The sequence below is a fragment of the Gavialis gangeticus genome, unplaced genomic scaffold (genome assembly GCF_001723915.1).
Source record: "Gavialis gangeticus isolate Ggan-Ray unplaced genomic scaffold, GavGan_comp1, whole genome shotgun sequence".
Taxonomy (NCBI): Eukaryota; Metazoa; Chordata; order Crocodylia; family Gavialidae; genus Gavialis; species Gavialis gangeticus.
In genome coordinates this window covers 84,645,961-84,664,461 of record NW_017729025.1, presented here as the reverse complement: position 1 = coordinate 84,664,461, position 18,501 = coordinate 84,645,961, and the positions used below count along the sequence as shown (strand labels likewise).

The window sequence follows — 18,501 nt, the reverse complement described above, 5'->3', positions numbered from 1 at the left end:
TTTCCAACCAGTAAGCAAATTCTTGTTTATGTCAAAGGAACACCAGGTTCTACACATATAAGCTCTGAAAACATTTTTAATAAGCCTCAAAGAAAAACATGGAAAAGAGATTTAATGATGTGGCTAGTCATCAGCAATCCCCTGATTCAAGGATGATCTCTGCCATGGCTCATTGATGGATCTTGAGGTGACTTAAGAGTCCAGTCCTTGAGCTGCAGTTCTGTCTACAGAAGTTACAGGACTTTCCACAGGAGAGAGTAGGCTGTAGGCTGGGATTCCACTTTTTTCCTTCCTCTGCTCTCTCTTCTCTGCCTCTATGTTAAGATGTTTTACCTTGAAATGGGCTGCTGCTTGGTTGAGGTTGCATCACGACTGGAGATAATTAGCAGCCAGTTTCTCCCAGCTCTTGATATCAGCATCCTTTTTCTTGAGATATACCTGCATGCCCCTTATACATGCTGCTGTACTCCCCCATCTACTGTGGTTGGCATACTCTCATCAGGCTGCCTCAGACAGTCAATGAGTTTGCTACACAACTGCTGAACAAAGGAGGGAAAGATAACTTTTGTAATGTGGTCTCTCCTACTGTACCACCTACCTGTTCTCTCTTTTGCCAGTTTATGTTGGAAACTACCAAATTGCCCTTCAAGAATGACGGGGGGAGAGGGTGGAGATGGAGGGGAGAAAGCTTGCTAACCCCCCCCCACTCCATCCCCTCCATCCCTGCTGTCATGGTGGCACTTTGCCACTCCACCGTCACCACATCCTGCCCATAATGCTCTTGGAGCACTCTGATTGGTTGTTTCAGTAACCAGAGTGTTCCAAGAGCATTATGGACAGATAGACGGATGGACTAAGCCCTTTATTATATTAGAATATTAGCATGAAATTAACTAGCTTATTGAGTTAATCAATTTTGCATGGGATACACTGCTGGTTTACAAATTATTCTGTATTTTTCTTCTACAGTAAATAAAACTGATTGCTACGTGAGCCTCTGGTTGCCTTCTTCTTCATCTGAAAAGTTACGAACTAAAGCTGTCTCAAACTGCAAAGATCCTGTTTGGAATGAAACCTTCTATTTCAGGATCCAGAGTCAGGTCAAGGTAGACAAAAACACCTAGAACTTTCTCTTGAGTCTCATCTATAGGCAGATCCCACCAATCTAGGCAGGGCTAAGACTTTCAGATTTTCTAAGAGTGAAGTTACTTGTTATTCTTAGAACATACTAAATACACTTAAAATGCAAACATCCTCATGTTAAAGCTCATTAACTTGCCCTCTGAGTGTCTCAAAGTTATGGCACTTCAGGGCCATATTACCTAGCTCATGTTAGGGCAACTTCAGTCTGCTCAACAGAGATAAAACAAGCAATTTGCAGTTCTCCAGCATCCCAGAATTCACTGCTTCCAGCTACCTCCTGCCCAGAGCAGTGGTAGATCCCAGGTGCCCTGGCTCCTAGTCATGCCCTCTAGTGGCAAATTAGAGTTACACAGGCAAGAAATGGTATTAACCCTCAACATGCAATCACTCACAGCATAATTTAACTTCAACACCTCTTAATATTTCTCAGATTTAGTGTGGTCTAAGTATAACATGTAACTTCGCCCTGTTTGCATCTAATATCTTTTCATTTAAAGTGCACTGAAAACTCTTCTTGGGATCATTTTAACTGTTCTAACCTACTCCTGAGATCATTTAGTATGCCTGAAGGCTGCTTCATTTTTGTATACTTATTTTAGATGCTCTGGTAAAAAAGAGAGATGATATAGGATGGCAACACATGCAACTGATGAAATACAAGTCAAAATCAACAAATATTTGGAACAAAATCTTACTGAAAGGTAGCATGGGATAATAGAGAAAGCAAAGGACTAGGAATAAGAACCAAGTTTGAACAAAATTAATCAGTTTATCCAGACTAAATACTGGTACTAATAAGAACATTATATTTAAATGCATATTCAGTACAATTAGTTCTGTGTTAACCTTGAAGGTATATGGATCAGTAAAACTCACAGAAAACCTAGAAATGTGACCTTCGTGAGTGCTTAATATGAGACTTATTACATCTAAAATTAAATTAACACATTATCTAGATGGAAAATCTGTCAGAAAATATTGGCAAGTGAAAATGACAAAACAAATGAATTTCCACTACAACTTTAATTTATAAAAGTAAACATATATCTTCTTAAAATAAGATTAAACACCTATTCTCTCCATCTTCTGCTGTGTGCCAGTTTTTCTCTAATCACTTTCTTTTTTATTTCACTTTCTTATAAACACATACCATACGTGAATTATTTCTCAAACCTGTTTCCTGGGTGTATACAAATTAACAACATTTTTCTCATTTCTCTTCCTAGAACATCTTGGAACTGACCATATTTGATGAAGATATTAACCAAGATGATGATCACATTATTGTTCTCTTTGATATAGCTAAACTTCCCCTTGGAGAAACAGTTTTTATTGCATTTCAGTTAAATCCACAGGTGAGGACTAGTATGACAAGAAGAACTGAGTGGAAAGAATTTGTTTGTTTTTCCTCCTAAACTTTTTTCTGTTGCTTTTTTTTAACATAAGGTATGAGTGGTCTGGTCTATCCATATTGATTTCTGTCAGTCTATGACAGAAGAAAGCCTCTCCAAAATTGCACTTGACATTGAACTGAATTGTTTGATCACAATCTCAATCTACTTTTTCAGAGGAGTTTGGGAAGGGTGTGATATTTTTGCTGATTTATCATCAATGATAAAATTGTAAGAGATGACACTCTCAATTAGGTCATTCAAAAATTATTTTTTGAAGTTGAAATGTAGAACTGGTAGAAGGGGACCTAGCCAATATTGCAGCCTAATTTATTTCTACATGCAGTCTTGTGCAAGTCAATCTCTTGGTGACTTCATTTCCTGCTGTAAATTGGGATAGTGAAACCATCTATTCAATAGAAAAATAAATGTTATGAACGTAAAATAATTTGAGTGAAGTGCTTCCAAAATTTCTCATGATAGATGCTATAAAGTCTAAAGGTAGTAGACTATAAGTTGTTGCTATTGCCCTGATAATAGGGTGAGAGTAGGGTCTATGATTCTTGGAACAGGAATTGCACTGTACTGGTAAGAAAAAAACACATATCTGGTAATAGTGAAGTATAAGGTCAATATTTATTAATGGACACAAGACCCCTTGTTTAACAAAGGGGCAGATAAACTCATTTTACAGACCTGAACATCCTAATCCAGAGATTTTTATAGCCTATATCTGAAAATTTAATTAAAACAACACCTGGAAAGCAGAATACTGTTAAGCATCAAAACATGGAGAGCACTACTTGTCTCACAAAAATTTAAGATACTTTGCAGAAGCTACTTGTGTCCCAGTCTGCCACCTAGTAAGGCTATCCTTTTTGGCTTTATAATTTCATGCATTTTCTCCCCTTGTTTTCAGAGAAAGGAGCAGTTGGACGTTGAATTCATGTTGGAGGACATGTGAGTAAAATTTAGGTATTATAGAAATATCAATTCAGAGATTAGTCAATCAGTAGAGGGAAATGTTTTGTACATCTGCTAACTCTTTACTAGCCACATCCCTGTCCCAAGATTCGTTCCTTTCCTTAAAAAAATTTAGAAACAAATATTTAAAGGAAAAGAGAATGACAAAGAATGAGTGAGAGCACAGCAAATATCAGCATTGTTTCTTATTAATAATTTGTGTCACTATATTTTTCCTAAAGATGATTTGTTATTTATGGTCTCCCATAGTAGCCCACAGCTGCCATTCTGAGGCTGGCAAAACTCATTTCTATAAGTCTGTTGTTTTTCTGGAGTAAGTACTCCAGGCTAATTCATGGTTTTGAAGTGGTGTCACTCAAAATGCTATTAGGGCTGTTATAAGCCCCTCCCATCCATTTTACTGCTATTGAAGCATCTCTACTGATAAGTAGACAGTGGGTCCCCTAGATAGAATGGGCCACATTTTGACGATCAACCCAAATTAATATGACTAAGAAAACACTTAAGAGGGGAAAAAACCCTGTCACTCCTAGGTTATATCTCTGCGGTCTCTATGGCAAGTTTGGAAGCACTGCTTAGAGCATGACAGCCCAGAAGTTAGAAAATGGAGCTGGTTTAAGCCACATACAGACATTCATTTTCTCCTGGGAGAGTCACTGCTTTCCTAGTAGAAACCACGAGTGTACAGGCATTCATTTTTCTCCCAAGGCAAAAATGGCTGATCCAAGAGAAAAATAACCCAGGAACAGTCAGAGTTAAATGGCACCCAGGAGAGTCTCTTCTGGAAGAATGAACTTCTGTACATTTATTTTCTGAGAGAAGCCACAGCAGTCCTCTAGCATCCCATCATTCTTTGCTCCCATGATTGTACTTACACACACATCCAGGGAAACAGGGCATGAATACACATGTTCCTATGGTGATGTTACTGCACCATGATTTAGTAACAGCCTGTACTGCACTGTGCACATTGCACACGATTATTTTTAACAGCTAATTTGCCATAGCAGCATGCTATAACAGGGGAGTGCATCACTACAGTGAAGTAGCTGCTGGTCATGTGTAGATCCCCATGGATGCTACGTCACTGTAGTGCATTGCTATGGTGATGTGGTGTCATGTGTAGATGCACTCACAGTGTATCACTTGGCCTGGACTCTTCTGCTCCAGCTGAGCAGGAATTCCCTTCACAATCCCCTCACTGTGCTGCAGGGAGACACAACCTGCAAGGAAATCTAGGTTAGCCAGTCAGGGCATCCCTGTGCACTGATGTCATCTGTCACCAGAAAGACTGCAGAGCTTGCAGAGCATATGTACATAGGGGGCCCCCAGCTGTGCAGCATCTCATCATTTGAATGTCTGTTCAGGGGTCTCCAGGTAAGTTTTTCTACCAGAAAAAGAAATCTGGGAGAATTCTCCAAATCATTTGAACATGTGTACATAGTACTAATATGACCCAGAACTCATGCCAAGAAGCACACCCAGGACAGAGAGCTTGTGAAAGGTTGTGGGCACATGTACAAGTCTTCACGGACCCAGGTACACTGTCTAATTTCGGAGTGGGAATGATTTCGGAGTGGGAATGAGCTGTTTCTGGGAGGGAGGCTTCTTGTTTGCACTCCTGAGGTCACTATGGAGGCAGTGTCAGCATGGCTCTGCTGTCTGCTTGAAGTTAGCATTTAGTTTATACCAGTTCTGAATGCATATGTTTCATGTTTATCTAGTCTAGGTCCTCCTGAAAACATCATCACTAATGGAGTAATAGTGGTGAGTTTTATTTTTTTTTTTATTTTTTCCAATGCTACACAGTAATGTGTATAATAGTGCTGGGACTAGAAAATCAGTGAGCTGACTTTCCATGTTCTGTCTCATCCTGAGGCAGAGGGTGATGCTGGAGTAGTTTGTGGACTCTTCTGAATATATTTATACTGCTATTTATGGTTAGTCCTGATGGTTACCCAGCCAGCCAAAATCACAAGAGATCTCCTCTCTGCCTACCTCTACCTTGTGGCTGCTACAGATTGTCCCTCCTGTTTCCTCTCATTCTACCCATTACCCGTCTCTCCTTCTGTGCTTAACATTAATTATTGGCAGTAGAGAAAGGAAGTAGGGTACAGAAGAGCCATTAGTCAAGGATTGCTGATGGTGGCCTTCCTGTATTTGCAGCCTGTATTACCTGGGTGAGTTTCAAGCACAGTGAAGGAAAGGAAGGCTAGGATAAAATGCAACTTAAGGCCCTAAAGAGTAGCAGCACTTCCAGACTCAGGCTGAAAACTGAAGGTCAGGGAGGGGAGGGAGATTTCAGTTAAAATGGTTGGACAGTGGCTCTGAAGTTGGCTCTGAAGTTGATTTTCGCTATCACTGTGGATATATAATTAATCTTTTCCAATGACACCTGTTCTTACAATATCTTTTCCTCTTTTGAGAAAGCTATATGTAAGAGCTTGAAGAACGCTATCATTGTCTCCTTTTTATCACATCCATACTTAAGTTGTTATGTTACAAGCTACCCTCCTTTCATATGAGGTTTAAGTATGACTCTTAAGTGCACACTCATATCACTTAGTCTGCCAGAGAAGTAATTGTAGAAGAATATAAGATGCTTAGCCCTAGGGATCATGCCTGCTGCTTGCAACAGCATTTACAATATTTGCCAGTCCTAATGGCAAGATAGTGGGATAAAAGTTATATCCAGCTCTGTAGCAATCTCTGTATTGATCCTGTCTTACAGTCCCGTGAGCTTGCCTGCTTAGAAGTTCAGATGGATAGGAGGAAAAAGAAGAAATATTGCACAAGTAAGTTTAGTAACTGGTTATGAGTACTTGCAGCTTTTGTAACTGTGATTAGAAAAGACATCTTCTATGTTAATACAGGTTTCCCATGATTTATGTGGGTTCTTTATATGCGAATTCCCTCTTATGCAATGAGCATATTTAGACCTATAATTCGTTGCCCAAGCAGGTAAGTCTGGGGAGAGGGGAAAGGGCCATGGCTCCACTCACCCCAACCCCGACTGGAGTGTCCCCAGGAGTGGCCAGCACCAGCTGCCTGCAGCAGCTGGGCTGCACTGTGCTCCACCTGTCCCCCCATGCCTGGACTCTGCCTGTCTCCACTCACCTCTGCTCCTGGGCTGTGCCATGTCCTGGAGCAGGCAACTGGTGTCAGCTGCTCCTGGGGCCACTCCAGTATGGGCTGGGGTGAATGTGGACAAGTGGAGCCCTGGGCGATGCAGGGCATGGCGCAGACCCCCAGGGACACAGTGGCCCGGGAGTGGCCAGCACCAGCAGCCTGCAGCCGCTGGGCTGCACCGTGCTTTACCTGTCCCCACTCACCTCTGCTCCTGCGCTGCAACGTGCCCTGGTACAGGCAGCTGCTGTTGGCTTCTCCCGGGGCTGCTCCAGCACAGGAGGGTGAGTGCCCCGCACCACCCAGGGCTCTGCTTGTTCGTACTCACCCCAGCACATGCTGGAGCAGTCCCAGGAGCAGCCAACACCAGCTTCTTGCACCAAGGCATGGCGCAGCCCAGGAGCAGAGGTGAGTGGACACAGGCAGAGCCCAGGCACAAGAGGACAGGTGGACCATGGTGCAGCCCAGCAGCTGCAGGCGGCTGGCGCCGGCCTCTCCCAGGGCTGCTGCAGCTGGGGTTGGGGTGAGTGCCACTCTGTTCCCTCTGCTTTGCTACCTTGTGCATCCCCAAGAGTGGCACCCCTCCCCCACCCCTTCCCTGGTCCCAGCCTCACTCCCTCCCTCACCCCCGTGGGAATCTATCCTTATTTGTTACATTGTAAAATGGGTCTGCTTTATGCAAATTCGATTTATGCGCTGTTCTCCGGGAACACATGTACCACATAAATCGAGGGGAACCTGTAGCTTTATTAACTGTTTCTATACTTGGTTATAAAAACCATACTACTTTACGGTAACATTATGTCTGAGACTGTACTAACTGACAGGCTTAGAGAAATACCCTTGAATGCCGCCACTGGTATCCAGCACTTTTACCTGAGAAAATGAATACAGTCAGACTTACTGCCCATAGAATTATTGTAAAGAATAGTGTTTGTTTTATTATTATATTAAATTACCTTTAGCCTGTGGGTTCATACAAGTGTTCCAGTAGACCACAAGAATTCTTGCAGCTTGTACCCCTGGTAAGAAAACCTACAGGAAAGCACTGTACAAATTATAGAGGGGCTGGATGGATGCTGCACAGACAGCCTGCTCTTCCAGCAGCCCACATCCAGGGTCCCTGTACATGCATTCCAGAGTGCTCTGCAGGGTTCCCCTGGCTGATCTCTCCGCTGTAAGGCTTTGGGAGAAGAGACCCAGAGTGAGTTTGTTGTCTTGTCAGTTGCAGGCATGTTGATTTCTATTCCAGCAGCCTATGTTGAAATAGCAATGGTGTGGGGGTCTGGTTCTCAAGGGTATGAGGGTGTAGCAGTCTGGGGGTCTGGTTCATGTGCAGGGGACACAGCTGTCCCAACACCCTGTGTCTCCCTGTAGCCCTAGAGTACAGCGCAGGGCTGGTGAAAAACTTCCTGGTCCCAAGGCAGTCAAGGGGAGGGGTTTGCTTCATGATCAGTTGGTGTAGCAGAGTCCAACCTGAGACACAGCCTACCTCCCTGGAGCTGGGGTCAGGAAGATAGCAATGCACTCAGGGATACTGGAGGATGGCTCTGCAGCTTCTGTCTGAAAGTTAAGTAAGTGTACAGTTTTCATTCTCCTGGCAGAACTTGTATCTGATTGGAGTTGGGTTGATCTTCTCCAGGAACTGTCAACTTTGGTCTGAGAGAAATTGTGTAAACATCTGTATACCTAGGGTTCCTATCGGGAATTCTCAGTGGAATCAGGTCTTTAACTTTTTACAAGTAGTGGTAAAATTTTATTTTGTACATTTTATTTCCTCCCTTTAGGGCACAGCTTCAAACTTACAGTTCAGGGATCTTTTGAAGAAACTCAGACTCTTCCTCTGAGCTCGGATTACTGCTGTCACCTCACAGATGCTGTTAAATTCCACTATGCCAAGCATAAACAACCACAACTGGACATTACATTCTCAAAGAAGAAGAAATCTGCCGATCTTGTACGTTACCTTGGGACAATTTCTCTGTTCTCAGTGGTGGCAGAACAAAGAGCAATGGTCTCAAGTTGCAGCAAGGGAAGTTTAGGTTGGATATTAAGAAAAACTCTCCTCACTAGGAGAGTGGTGAACCACTGGAGTGGGTTACCTAGAGAGGTGATGGAATCTCCATCTCCTGAAGGCCTGGCTCGACAAAGCCCTGGCTGGAATGGACTAAATGGGGATAGTTTTGCTTTGAGCGGGGGGTTGGACTAGATGACCTCCTAAGGACCCTTCCAACCCTAATTTTCTATAATTCTATAATTCTATGATTCTAACACAAACAGAAATGTGAATCTTCATTTTGTAGGGTAAGGCGATAAGGAAGTAATTCTTTTGGGTGTTTTTCAGTGTTGTTGCATGTCAAGAGGAGTGAGAATGAAAACCACTGGAGTTATGAACCTGCCTCTAAATTTGCTTCCCTTTGACCAGAAAATAGTAGGTGAGGTAAGTGTTGTCAGCTATTCAGAATAATATTGAACTGCATTTCAATTATTGCTGTTCCATTGACAGGAACAAAATCAGCACCACAAATGATCCTTTCTGCTAAGGAAGTAAGAAAAAGAACATATATGTCTTCCTAGTTTTAGAAAGGATTAGGAAACAGCTGGGTATTGGGCATAAAAAGGCTGAAAAGAGTCGAAGATGCTATTCACACACTAGGAATATTAGATTCAGCTATACACAAGAGAGAGTTCCTGGAACAGAAAAAGAATTTCATAGTTCAAGGTTCTTGGAAAACCTAAAGTTTAGTAAAAATATGGGCTGTTTTGTTACCATGTCAAGATAACAAGCTAAAGTTTCAGTTTACATCATGTTTCTGCACTGGGTCTGATACTCAAAGCTGTTATTTCTGGTATTCTAGGCTCCAGTCTATAGCTTATATTTGAGTCTTTTCATTAGGACATGCATCACTACGGCTGCCCATACAATGTCTATTTGTGTATTCCATAAGCTGTAATGGTGCTTGAGCTTCTCTAGACCCAACTCTTGAAGCAGTAAGAGGAGGCAGTTGTTATGTAAAGCCATCAGCTTAACATAGAGGGTAGGTGCCCCTGCCTGAAAAATTAGGAACCACTGAAATACAGATGAATATTCTCCAGAGGTTCATTAAACCATCTATATCATACAGATAGTTGCCATATTGTGGACGTAATAAGTAGGGGTTTACTCAAAATGAGAAGGCAGGCAGCCAATTTTGTGGGCAGATCATGGGGCCAGCCGGCATTTTTGCAGGCTTATCACAGTGGGGCTACCCCACACTTCTGATCGGTGAGAGGCCCCCACAATCCCACCTCTCTCTGCAGATTGGCAAATGGCCTGAAACCATGGCTTAATTACTCTGAATAATGGCTTCACCAGGCTTAATTCACTCATTATGAACCAATCTAAGCATTCAGTTAAATTCTAAACCGGGGTTGGCAAACCTCAGCACACAGGTCAGAATGTGGTACATGAAGCCATTTTACTTGGCACACCACAGCCAGCCCACGCTCTGGGAAGGCCCCTGCCACTGGCCACGGTGCCAAGGATGCTCACAGCAGGTGGCGGGGAGGCTGCAAACAGCTGCACCAGGGTCTGTGGAGCCCTGGCTTGGCTCATGACCAGTGGCAGGTTCATATGTCCCTCAGGGCAGACAGCAGAGAAGGGGTTGGGGGCAATACAGCCCCAGCCCCTTGCTCACAGTCTGCCCCAAAGTGCATGTGCACCTACCACCGACAATGAGTCAGGGTGGACAGGAGAGAAGGGGCTAGTGGCACCATAGCCCCAGCCCCTTCCCCACCACTTGCCCCAAGGTGCATGTGAACCCTCTGCCAACAATGAACTGGGCCAGGGCTCCATGGACCCTGGTGCAGCTTCTTGCAGCTACCCTTCTGCCCACTGCAAGCAGCCCATGCTCTGTGGCTGGTGGTACAGGCCTACCCAGACCCCAGACTGGCTGTGGCAGGTGGTGAGGAGGGTGCAAGCAGCTGCACTGGGGTCCACAGAGACCCAGCCCAGCTTGTTGCCAGCAGCAGGTGCAAGTGCACCTCAGGGTGCATGGCAGGAAAGGGGCAGCCTCTCATCTGCTCCCTCTCACCAGCCTTTTTTCCTCTTCCCATGCTCCAAGACTGTAGGGATTCCTGCCCTTTTCTCTGCTTGCCAGTAAGTTTTTTTGGTCCAGCAAGGCTGCCAAAATTGCAGAGCCCACTGGTTTTTTGCAGAAATTGCTTGATTTTGGATTTTACATGAAAAATGCAAAATTGCAATTTTGGTAGGTCCCTGTGATAAGCGCTGCAATCAGGGAAATGTTATTCTAGGGTGGGGAGGAAGGAAAGCCTCAGCATTTATGATATTTCTGTTTCTTATTTTCAGCATGGAAAATTTGATGTACACTTAACAGCAAAGAACTGGTAAGATATCTTACATTTATTTAAATGTTTCGTTCTGTGTTCCTTTTATTCTGATATTTAGCAGCCATCTTTTGATCTTAGTTCAAGAGGAAAAAGGTGCTTATGTCATAAATTGATGCTGTTTATTGGTATCTGAATGAGACTGTATAATAAAATACTGTTAATAATTGTGATATGCAAGTATCCAGTTTAGGTAACATGTGGAAAATATTCTCCTGAGGTATGTTCTCAGGGTATGAATATACAGTGCTTCCCTGCCTTCCACCTGCTGTGAAAGCTTGTAATATTGAAATTCTGTCATTGGTAGTGATGCTTTAGTACTAAATTATCAATGTTTTAGGGTTAGTGTTATGCTTAACAAGAAGGTTAATTTTAAAATCCTACTTCAGTGCTTATAATTCCCTATGCTTATTCTCAGTATAGTCATCAGTTTTACTGAAAAGTTTGAGGAGAAAAACATTCAACCAAACTTTCAATTAAATGAAGAAATTATATACAGCACTTGTGTATTAGGACATGTAGTTGCAGTTAGCACATAATTTGACCAGTAGACTCTTTCTAGTGTCAAAATCATAAACAAAGTTTATGTTGGAAATAAATCCTAAATTTTATCACCATATGTTTTTCTATTAAACCAAGATTTATGACATGAAGGGAACATGTTTGTCTCTTAGAGATTATAATATGGCACAGTGTCGTTCTACTTGCATAGGCAGTTCTTAATTCTGATTAAAATTTATGGGAAATGGGTAGTTGCATCTCCTAGGTAACTTTGAAAATACCTGTCTATACTTAACTTTTGCAAGGTAGACAATATAGCACTGTATTCTCCAGAAATGTAGTTCTACCCTAGCACAAAGAAAAAGCATAGAAGAACAAAGCAGAACATCAAATCCCTATATAATACCCACAACTTGAAATTAAGGTACCTGCAGATATTTCAGTTTTTAGTTAGCTGGCCTTATGTAAATCTGGACTTATCTGATTAGGTTAGATCACTCTTTTCCTCTTTGTAAACCAAGACCACAATGCATTAAACTATATATTAAAAATGCAGTAAAATGAAGCTTGAACAAATTCTGAAGATGCAATTAAGAAGGAGCTTTTGAAAATTTGGACTTCAGTATCTAAATTTTGCACTTGGAGTTTAGCAATTTGGTTACTTCAGCTATATCTAACTTTAAATAATAAAAAGTCTTAAGGTCATTCCAAGCAGACACTGGTGGTAGTAGTTTTGGTAACAAAATAAAATATTAAAGGATGTGTCCCCTAATTGCACTCTATCTGTTTCTTATCTCATGTCAGTTTGTCTACATAGGCATGATAATATTGGCTTGCCTATTTATGAAGTGTATAGAGTTTATTAATTTAACTCTGTGAGGTATCTTAACATTGTAGTCATAACACTGACTACAAGTCATAATGTACAAATCCTCTTTTTCCAGCCAGGAAAACCTAGATGTGCGCTTAGGGTTTGACCTGTGTACACAGGAGAAGGATTTCCTATGCAAAAGGAAAAAGGTGGTGGCAGCTGCTCTGAAAAAGGTTCTCCAGCTAGAGGAGGACCTACAAGATGATGAGGTAGGTGTGACAGAATCCTTCCCACTACTTCTTTCAAACACTCAGCCCCTCAAATAGACCCAAAGACTTTCAGACCTTTACTATCTGGGCTAGCTTGGCCTTTCTCTAGGCTCCTGTCCACACAGCTTCTCTTGTTCCAGGCTGGCCTGGCCTCTGACTAGGCCCAGGCACTCAGCCCCCTTCTCAGGTCTCTGGACCCTACACTGGGTTCCCAGGAACCTCCTCCATCCTACCCAAACTTCCAGATGTTGCAGATGTTATTCTCCATGCTGGCATTCAGGAGCTGCAGTCTTTGCGCTGGATGATGTTCCTCCACCACCTCCCAAGATGTTACTGCCTGCCCTACTCTGAAGGTCTGAGCTGATACCTGTCTAAGCCCAGCCCTCATCCAATCAGGTGTCTCCCTGACATTCAGGTGACTCCCTTGATCAGACCTAGTCTCACCAGCCCCTGGGTCAGCTGACTCTCTAATTAGGCCTGACCCCCCTGCCAGTGGCTCAGCAGACTGCTTCACCTCTTAAAGTGGCAGGAACATCAAGTGCCCTGCCACAATCTGCTCCATAATTTTTCCAGGGACTGAGATGAGGCAGGAGTAGTTCTCTGGATCCTCCTTTTTTCCTGTCTTAAATATGGGCACTATATTTGCCTTTTTCCAATCATCTGGAACCTCTCCTGATTGCCATGAGTGTTCAAACATGATGGCCAGCAGCTTTGCAACCACGTCAGCCAACTCCCTCAACACCCTCAGGTGCATCCTGTCTGGCCCCATGGATTTGTATATGTCCAGCTTTTCTAAATAGTCTGTAACCTGTTCTTTTGCCAGTGTTGGCTGCTCACCTCCTTCCCAAACTGTGTTGCCAGGTACTGTGGGGGCTGACCTTGCCTGTGAAGTCTGAGGTGGAAAAAGCACTGAGTACTTCAGCCTTTTCTGCATCCTCTGTCAGTAGGTTGCTTCCCCCATTCAGTAAGGGACCCACACTTTCCCTGATTCTCCTCTTGTTACTGACATACTTGTAGAAACCCTTCTTTTTACCCTTCACATCCCTTGCTAACTGGAACTCCAATTGTGCTTTGACCTTGACTTTATCCATGCATGCCCAAGCAATGCTCTTATACTCCTTCCTAGTTGTTTGTCCTAGTGGAAATTTCTTATAAGCTTCCATTTTGTGATTTAGTTTATTAAAGAGCTCCCTGCTAAGTCAAACTGGTCTTCTGCAATGCTTACTATTCTTCCTGCACATTAGGATGGTTTGTTCCTGAACTCTCAGTAAAGCTTCTTTAAAGTACAGCCAGCTCTTCTGGACTCCTCTCCCATACAGACTGACTTCCCAGGGGATCGTGCTCATTAGTTCCCTGAGTAGATGCACCCTGCTTTCATCATCTCTGGTCAGAATACTTTAAAATGAAGAATTAAGTGATTTTCCTTCTTAGGAAAAAAATGACTAGTTACAGACAGTATTCATAAAATCATCTGGTCTAATTTTATTGATATATACAGTTCCTACTGAAAAGATCTTTGACTAGTGAGTTATATTAATTACCAATATAATGTAGCTTTCTGGACTCAGAATTATGGCAAAGGCTTTTATAAAGATAAAGGCTGCTTGCAGATGTTAAAAAAAAAAGTGATGCTTTACTTTAAACTTGACAAACTCCCATGCCAAGCCCAGTGCATGCCCAGAAGAGGCATCACGTTAACTGAACCCAGCTCACCCAATGTCTGTATAGACTGAGTGCTTTAGTGGGACTTTTTTGGTGCTTTTATGTAATACCTTACTGAATCAGCTTTAGATAAAAGCATCAAAAAGCCCTGCTGAAGCACCCGATCTATTCAGATGCTACAAAGCCAAGTCAAAGTAACACACTGCTTCTTCCAGTAAAGCACAGTTTTTGAGGGATTTTTTTAACATTTCCAAGCAGCCAAATTATCTTCTTAGCCAGCCATATTCAAAAATCAACAGTGGCAGTGGTAGTCCCTTGATGTGAGGATGAAAGTCTTCCAATAAATAGGGAAGTAATTGATGAGTCCATAGATGACTAAGGAGGTGAATTCAAGATCTTCATGTTTAATTGAAGACGTGGCAAATAGTTCTAGCAGGAAGGGGTAGGTCCTCTCCCACCCCCCAGCCCCACCTCCCCCACCCCTAGTACTTAACAGCTCAGAGTCCAGCTGCAGCTCCCTGCTGCAGCCACCGGGGACTGCCTGAATCACCAAAGCTCTCCAAATCTTTTTTGAAGATTTGGAGAGCTTTGAATAAATTTGGACCTTGAAATTGGTCCCTTGATTCAATTTGGATTCAGAGATTCGGCCACTGAATCAGGTCAAATCTCCTCCAAATGGAATCACCACCCAAAGCTTCTCACAGCCCTAGTCCTTTGGATAGTGAGATAAACTCACCAGTGACAGAACATACCGTCTGGAGAAGAAAAGACTCAAAGAAGTAATTTAACTCTGGGAAAGGGCCAGAGAGCGACAGAACTGCAACATTTGGTACAAAAAGGGAAGGAAAATGCAAAATATGTCTGATGCACGTATACAAATGTGAGAAGTATGGGGAATAAATAAGATGAGGTAGAAGCTGCAGCCTAAGAAAGATCTATGATCTGACTGATACCACAGAAACCTGGTGGGACAGCATTAAAGGTTACACACTGTTTTGGAAGAACAGAGTTGGAAGAAAAGTGGGGTGGGGGGTAGTGTTACTTGTATGTACCTGGTTCAGGAGGAAAAAAACAAATCTGGATTTCATTCAACTCGAGTTAATAGGCCTGGTGTCATGGAAGGATAGACTAAAGAATAAAGGCACCAAGGAGGGCTGGGAGCAACTAAAGGGCACAGTATTGGAAGCTTAACAAGAAACTGTCCTGACATGATGGAAGCACAAGAAAAATGGCAAAAGATCAATGTGGTTGCACAAGGAGCTTCTAAAATGCCTCAAAGGAAAAAGGAAATCACACAGTCAGTGTAAAAATGGGCAGGTCACCGAGAAAGTATACCAGGAAATAGCAAGAGCCTGCAGGGACAAAATCAGGAAGGCAAAGATAAATAATGAGCTGCACCTGGCAAAGGAGGTTAAGAACAACAGCAAGAAGTTCTATAAGTAAGTTAGTAAGAAAAAAAGGACCAAGGAAGCTGGGAATCATCTGTTAACAAGCCAGGGGGCACTCAATTGAAGATGCAAAGCCGGCAGATCTACTCAACAGCTAGTTTGCAGTACTCTTCACAAAATAAATAAGCTGAAGCTAGACACTTAATAAGAATTACCTGGATAAGGAAGCAGGCAATGCGAGGGAGGAAATAACAAAAGAGATGGTTAGAGAGCTTTTGTTGGGTCTGAATTCAAGTCAAAAGGGCCAGATGAGCTTTATCCCAGGGTCCTGAAGAAACTGGTAGAGGACCTTAGAGCCCTTGGCAATGATCTTCATGAAGTCGTGGGAGACAGGCCAGATACCAGAGGACTGGAAAAGGTCCAGCATATTGCCCCTCTTCATAAAAGGCAAAAAGGTCCCTAGGGAACTACAGGCCAGTTAACCTCATATGAATACCTGGGATGTTACTGGAAGGCCACTTGCAAGCATCTGGAGGAGAAAAGGGTGGTCGCAAGCAGCCAGAATGGATATATAAAAAACAAACTGTGTCAAACAAACTTTATATGCTTCTTTGACAAAATAACTACTTGGGTGGATGAAGGGAATGCTGTGGTTATAGTGTATCTCACCATCAGAAAGTATTCTGACAAGGTCCCACATGAGCTTCTTATAAACAAATTGGAGAAATGTGGACTAGGTAAAACTACTACAAGGTGCATAGATAACTGGCTCGATAGCCAGAGGCAAAGGACAATGATTAACAGATCTATGTCAAAGTGGCAGGAGGTTTCAAGTGGAGTTCCACAGAGGTCTGTCCTGGGCTTGGTGCTGTTAAATGTGTTTTTTTTTAAGAATTTGGATGCTGAATTTAAGAGAGAGCTTCCTGAGCAAGTTTGCAGACATCATGAAACTGGGAAGGATTGTAAACACACTGGAGGATGTGAGTGCATTCAGAAGGATATCAACACACAGGAAAGTTGGGCTAGAGCTAACAGGATGAAATTCAATGTGGACAAATGCAAGGTGCTACACCTCAGGAGGAATAATCAAAAACACAGATATAAAATGAATGACACCTGGCTCGATGGCAGGTCTATGGAAAAGGACTTCGGAGTCTTCAAAGATCACAGACTCAATATGAGTCTGCAGTGTGATGCAGCTGCACAAAAGGCAAATACGTCTTTGGGATGCATCATTTAGGTGCAGTTAGGCACCAGACACAGGACGTGATAGTGCCTCCCTACGCAGCACTGGTTAGGCTCATCTGCAGTGCTGTATGCAGTTCTGGGCTCCACATTTTAAAGAGCATGTGGGCAAGTAGACAGGGTCCAGAGATGGGCAATATGATAAAAATGATAAAGGGCTTGGAAGCCAAGCCATATGAGGAGAAGGTAAAGGAGCTAGGCACGTTCAGTTTGTGGAAAAGGTGCTTCAGAGAAGACATGGTATCAGTCTTCAAATAATTGAAGGGCGGCCATATAAAGAAGAGGGAAAGCACCTGTTCTCTCTTGTGGACCAATGGCTTGTAGTTGCAGAAAAGTAAGTTTACATTGGATATCCAGAAAAAAATTCTTCACTATTACAACAGCAAGGTAGTGGAATAGACTGCCTAAGGAAGTTGTGGACTCTCCATCACTGGAGGTATTCAACAAGAGGTCGGGCAGCCACTAGTCAAGGATGATCTAGGCATAGTTTTGCCTATGTTCTATTATGGGTATTTCCCAGGCTTCTGGGCTTTGCTGGTTGCCCTCTTTTGCTTTTCCTGCTACATGTGTCAGAGTTTTTTTTAAGCCTTCCTCAGATGCATTGGGTGCTGGCTACAGCCAAGGCTGGAGACTTCAAATAAGGTGTGCCAGTGCTCCTGCTGGGAGGTTCCTGGCTAGGGGGTCTTGCCCTAGGTCAAGGCCAGATCGATTGCCATATTTGGAATCAGGAAAAGATTTTACTTTGCAGTCAGATTGGTATGGACTGTGGCGGTTTTTGCTTTCCTCTGTAGAGTGGGCATGGCTCTCTACCCAGGATTTTTTAAGCATATATTGACAACATTTCATAGAAGAAAGACGTTGGCTGCTGTGGTTCCCCTGCTTTACCAATGGCAGGTCAGGGGTTAGGTCTGTGTTGTGTCAGGGTTGACAGCAGACTTGTCTAGAGTTTAGATTATGGTTTGTATGGGATGGTTTGGATAGGGATGATCCTGCCTGAGGCAGGGAGCTGGGCTAGATAACCTGTGGGGGTCCCTTCCTTCCCTACTTCTCTATGATATCTAGATAGGGGAAATGCTCAACAGTTTCCAAGAATTGGCTCTAATTGTACTGTGTGGGCAAATGGTTGTCTTCAGGGTGAGTTGTTAAAGTATCTTAGTTTTTGTGAAGATGACAATGAGTCCAAGTATTTCATACACTTCACAAAAGCAACCAAGAGTGACTTGGAGCTCTTTAACTGAGTGGGCAAACAAGACAAACTTCAGTGTACTGAAGATCAGTAATGGCGGTGTCAGTTATCTTGGATTTGGAATGTAACCGATTGATATTAAAGAGATTCCTGCACATACAATATTGGATGCTGACTCCAGATGGAAGTCTGTCGACAATGAAGTGTGCAATAGCTGTAATAAAGATGGAAAACAGTGTTCATGCAATCACATCTCCCTGCTTGACTCTAGTTCTAATGGTGAAGGGGTCTATTTCCAAGCCATTGCTTAGGATAGTTGCTGTCATGTCATCATGAAGGAGTCTGTTAATGGTAACAAATTTTGGCGGGCATCCAGATCACATCAAGATCTTCCATAAGGCCTTTCTGT

The 18,501-nt window shown here is 42.9% G+C and overlaps 1 protein-coding gene across 1 annotated transcript in view; it reads left to right on the top strand.

Annotated features, from left to right (window-relative positions):
- Positions 1-18,501, top strand: part of LOC109298785 (cytosolic phospholipase A2 epsilon-like) — a 70,080-nt gene that overhangs the window by 21,523 nt on the left and 30,056 nt on the right. The window contains exons 4-12 of the mRNA XM_019519063.1: positions 970-1,106; positions 2,370-2,498; positions 3,454-3,494; positions 5,243-5,285; positions 6,250-6,313; positions 8,432-8,601; positions 8,989-9,084; positions 10,993-11,030; positions 12,476-12,611. Of these exons, the coding sequence (XP_019374608.1) occupies positions 970-1,106; positions 2,370-2,498; positions 3,454-3,494; positions 5,243-5,285; positions 6,250-6,313; positions 8,432-8,601; positions 8,989-9,084; positions 10,993-11,030; positions 12,476-12,611 (854 nt within the window). The remainder of the gene's footprint in view (positions 1-969; positions 1,107-2,369; positions 2,499-3,453; positions 3,495-5,242; positions 5,286-6,249; positions 6,314-8,431; positions 8,602-8,988; positions 9,085-10,992; positions 11,031-12,475; positions 12,612-18,501) is intronic.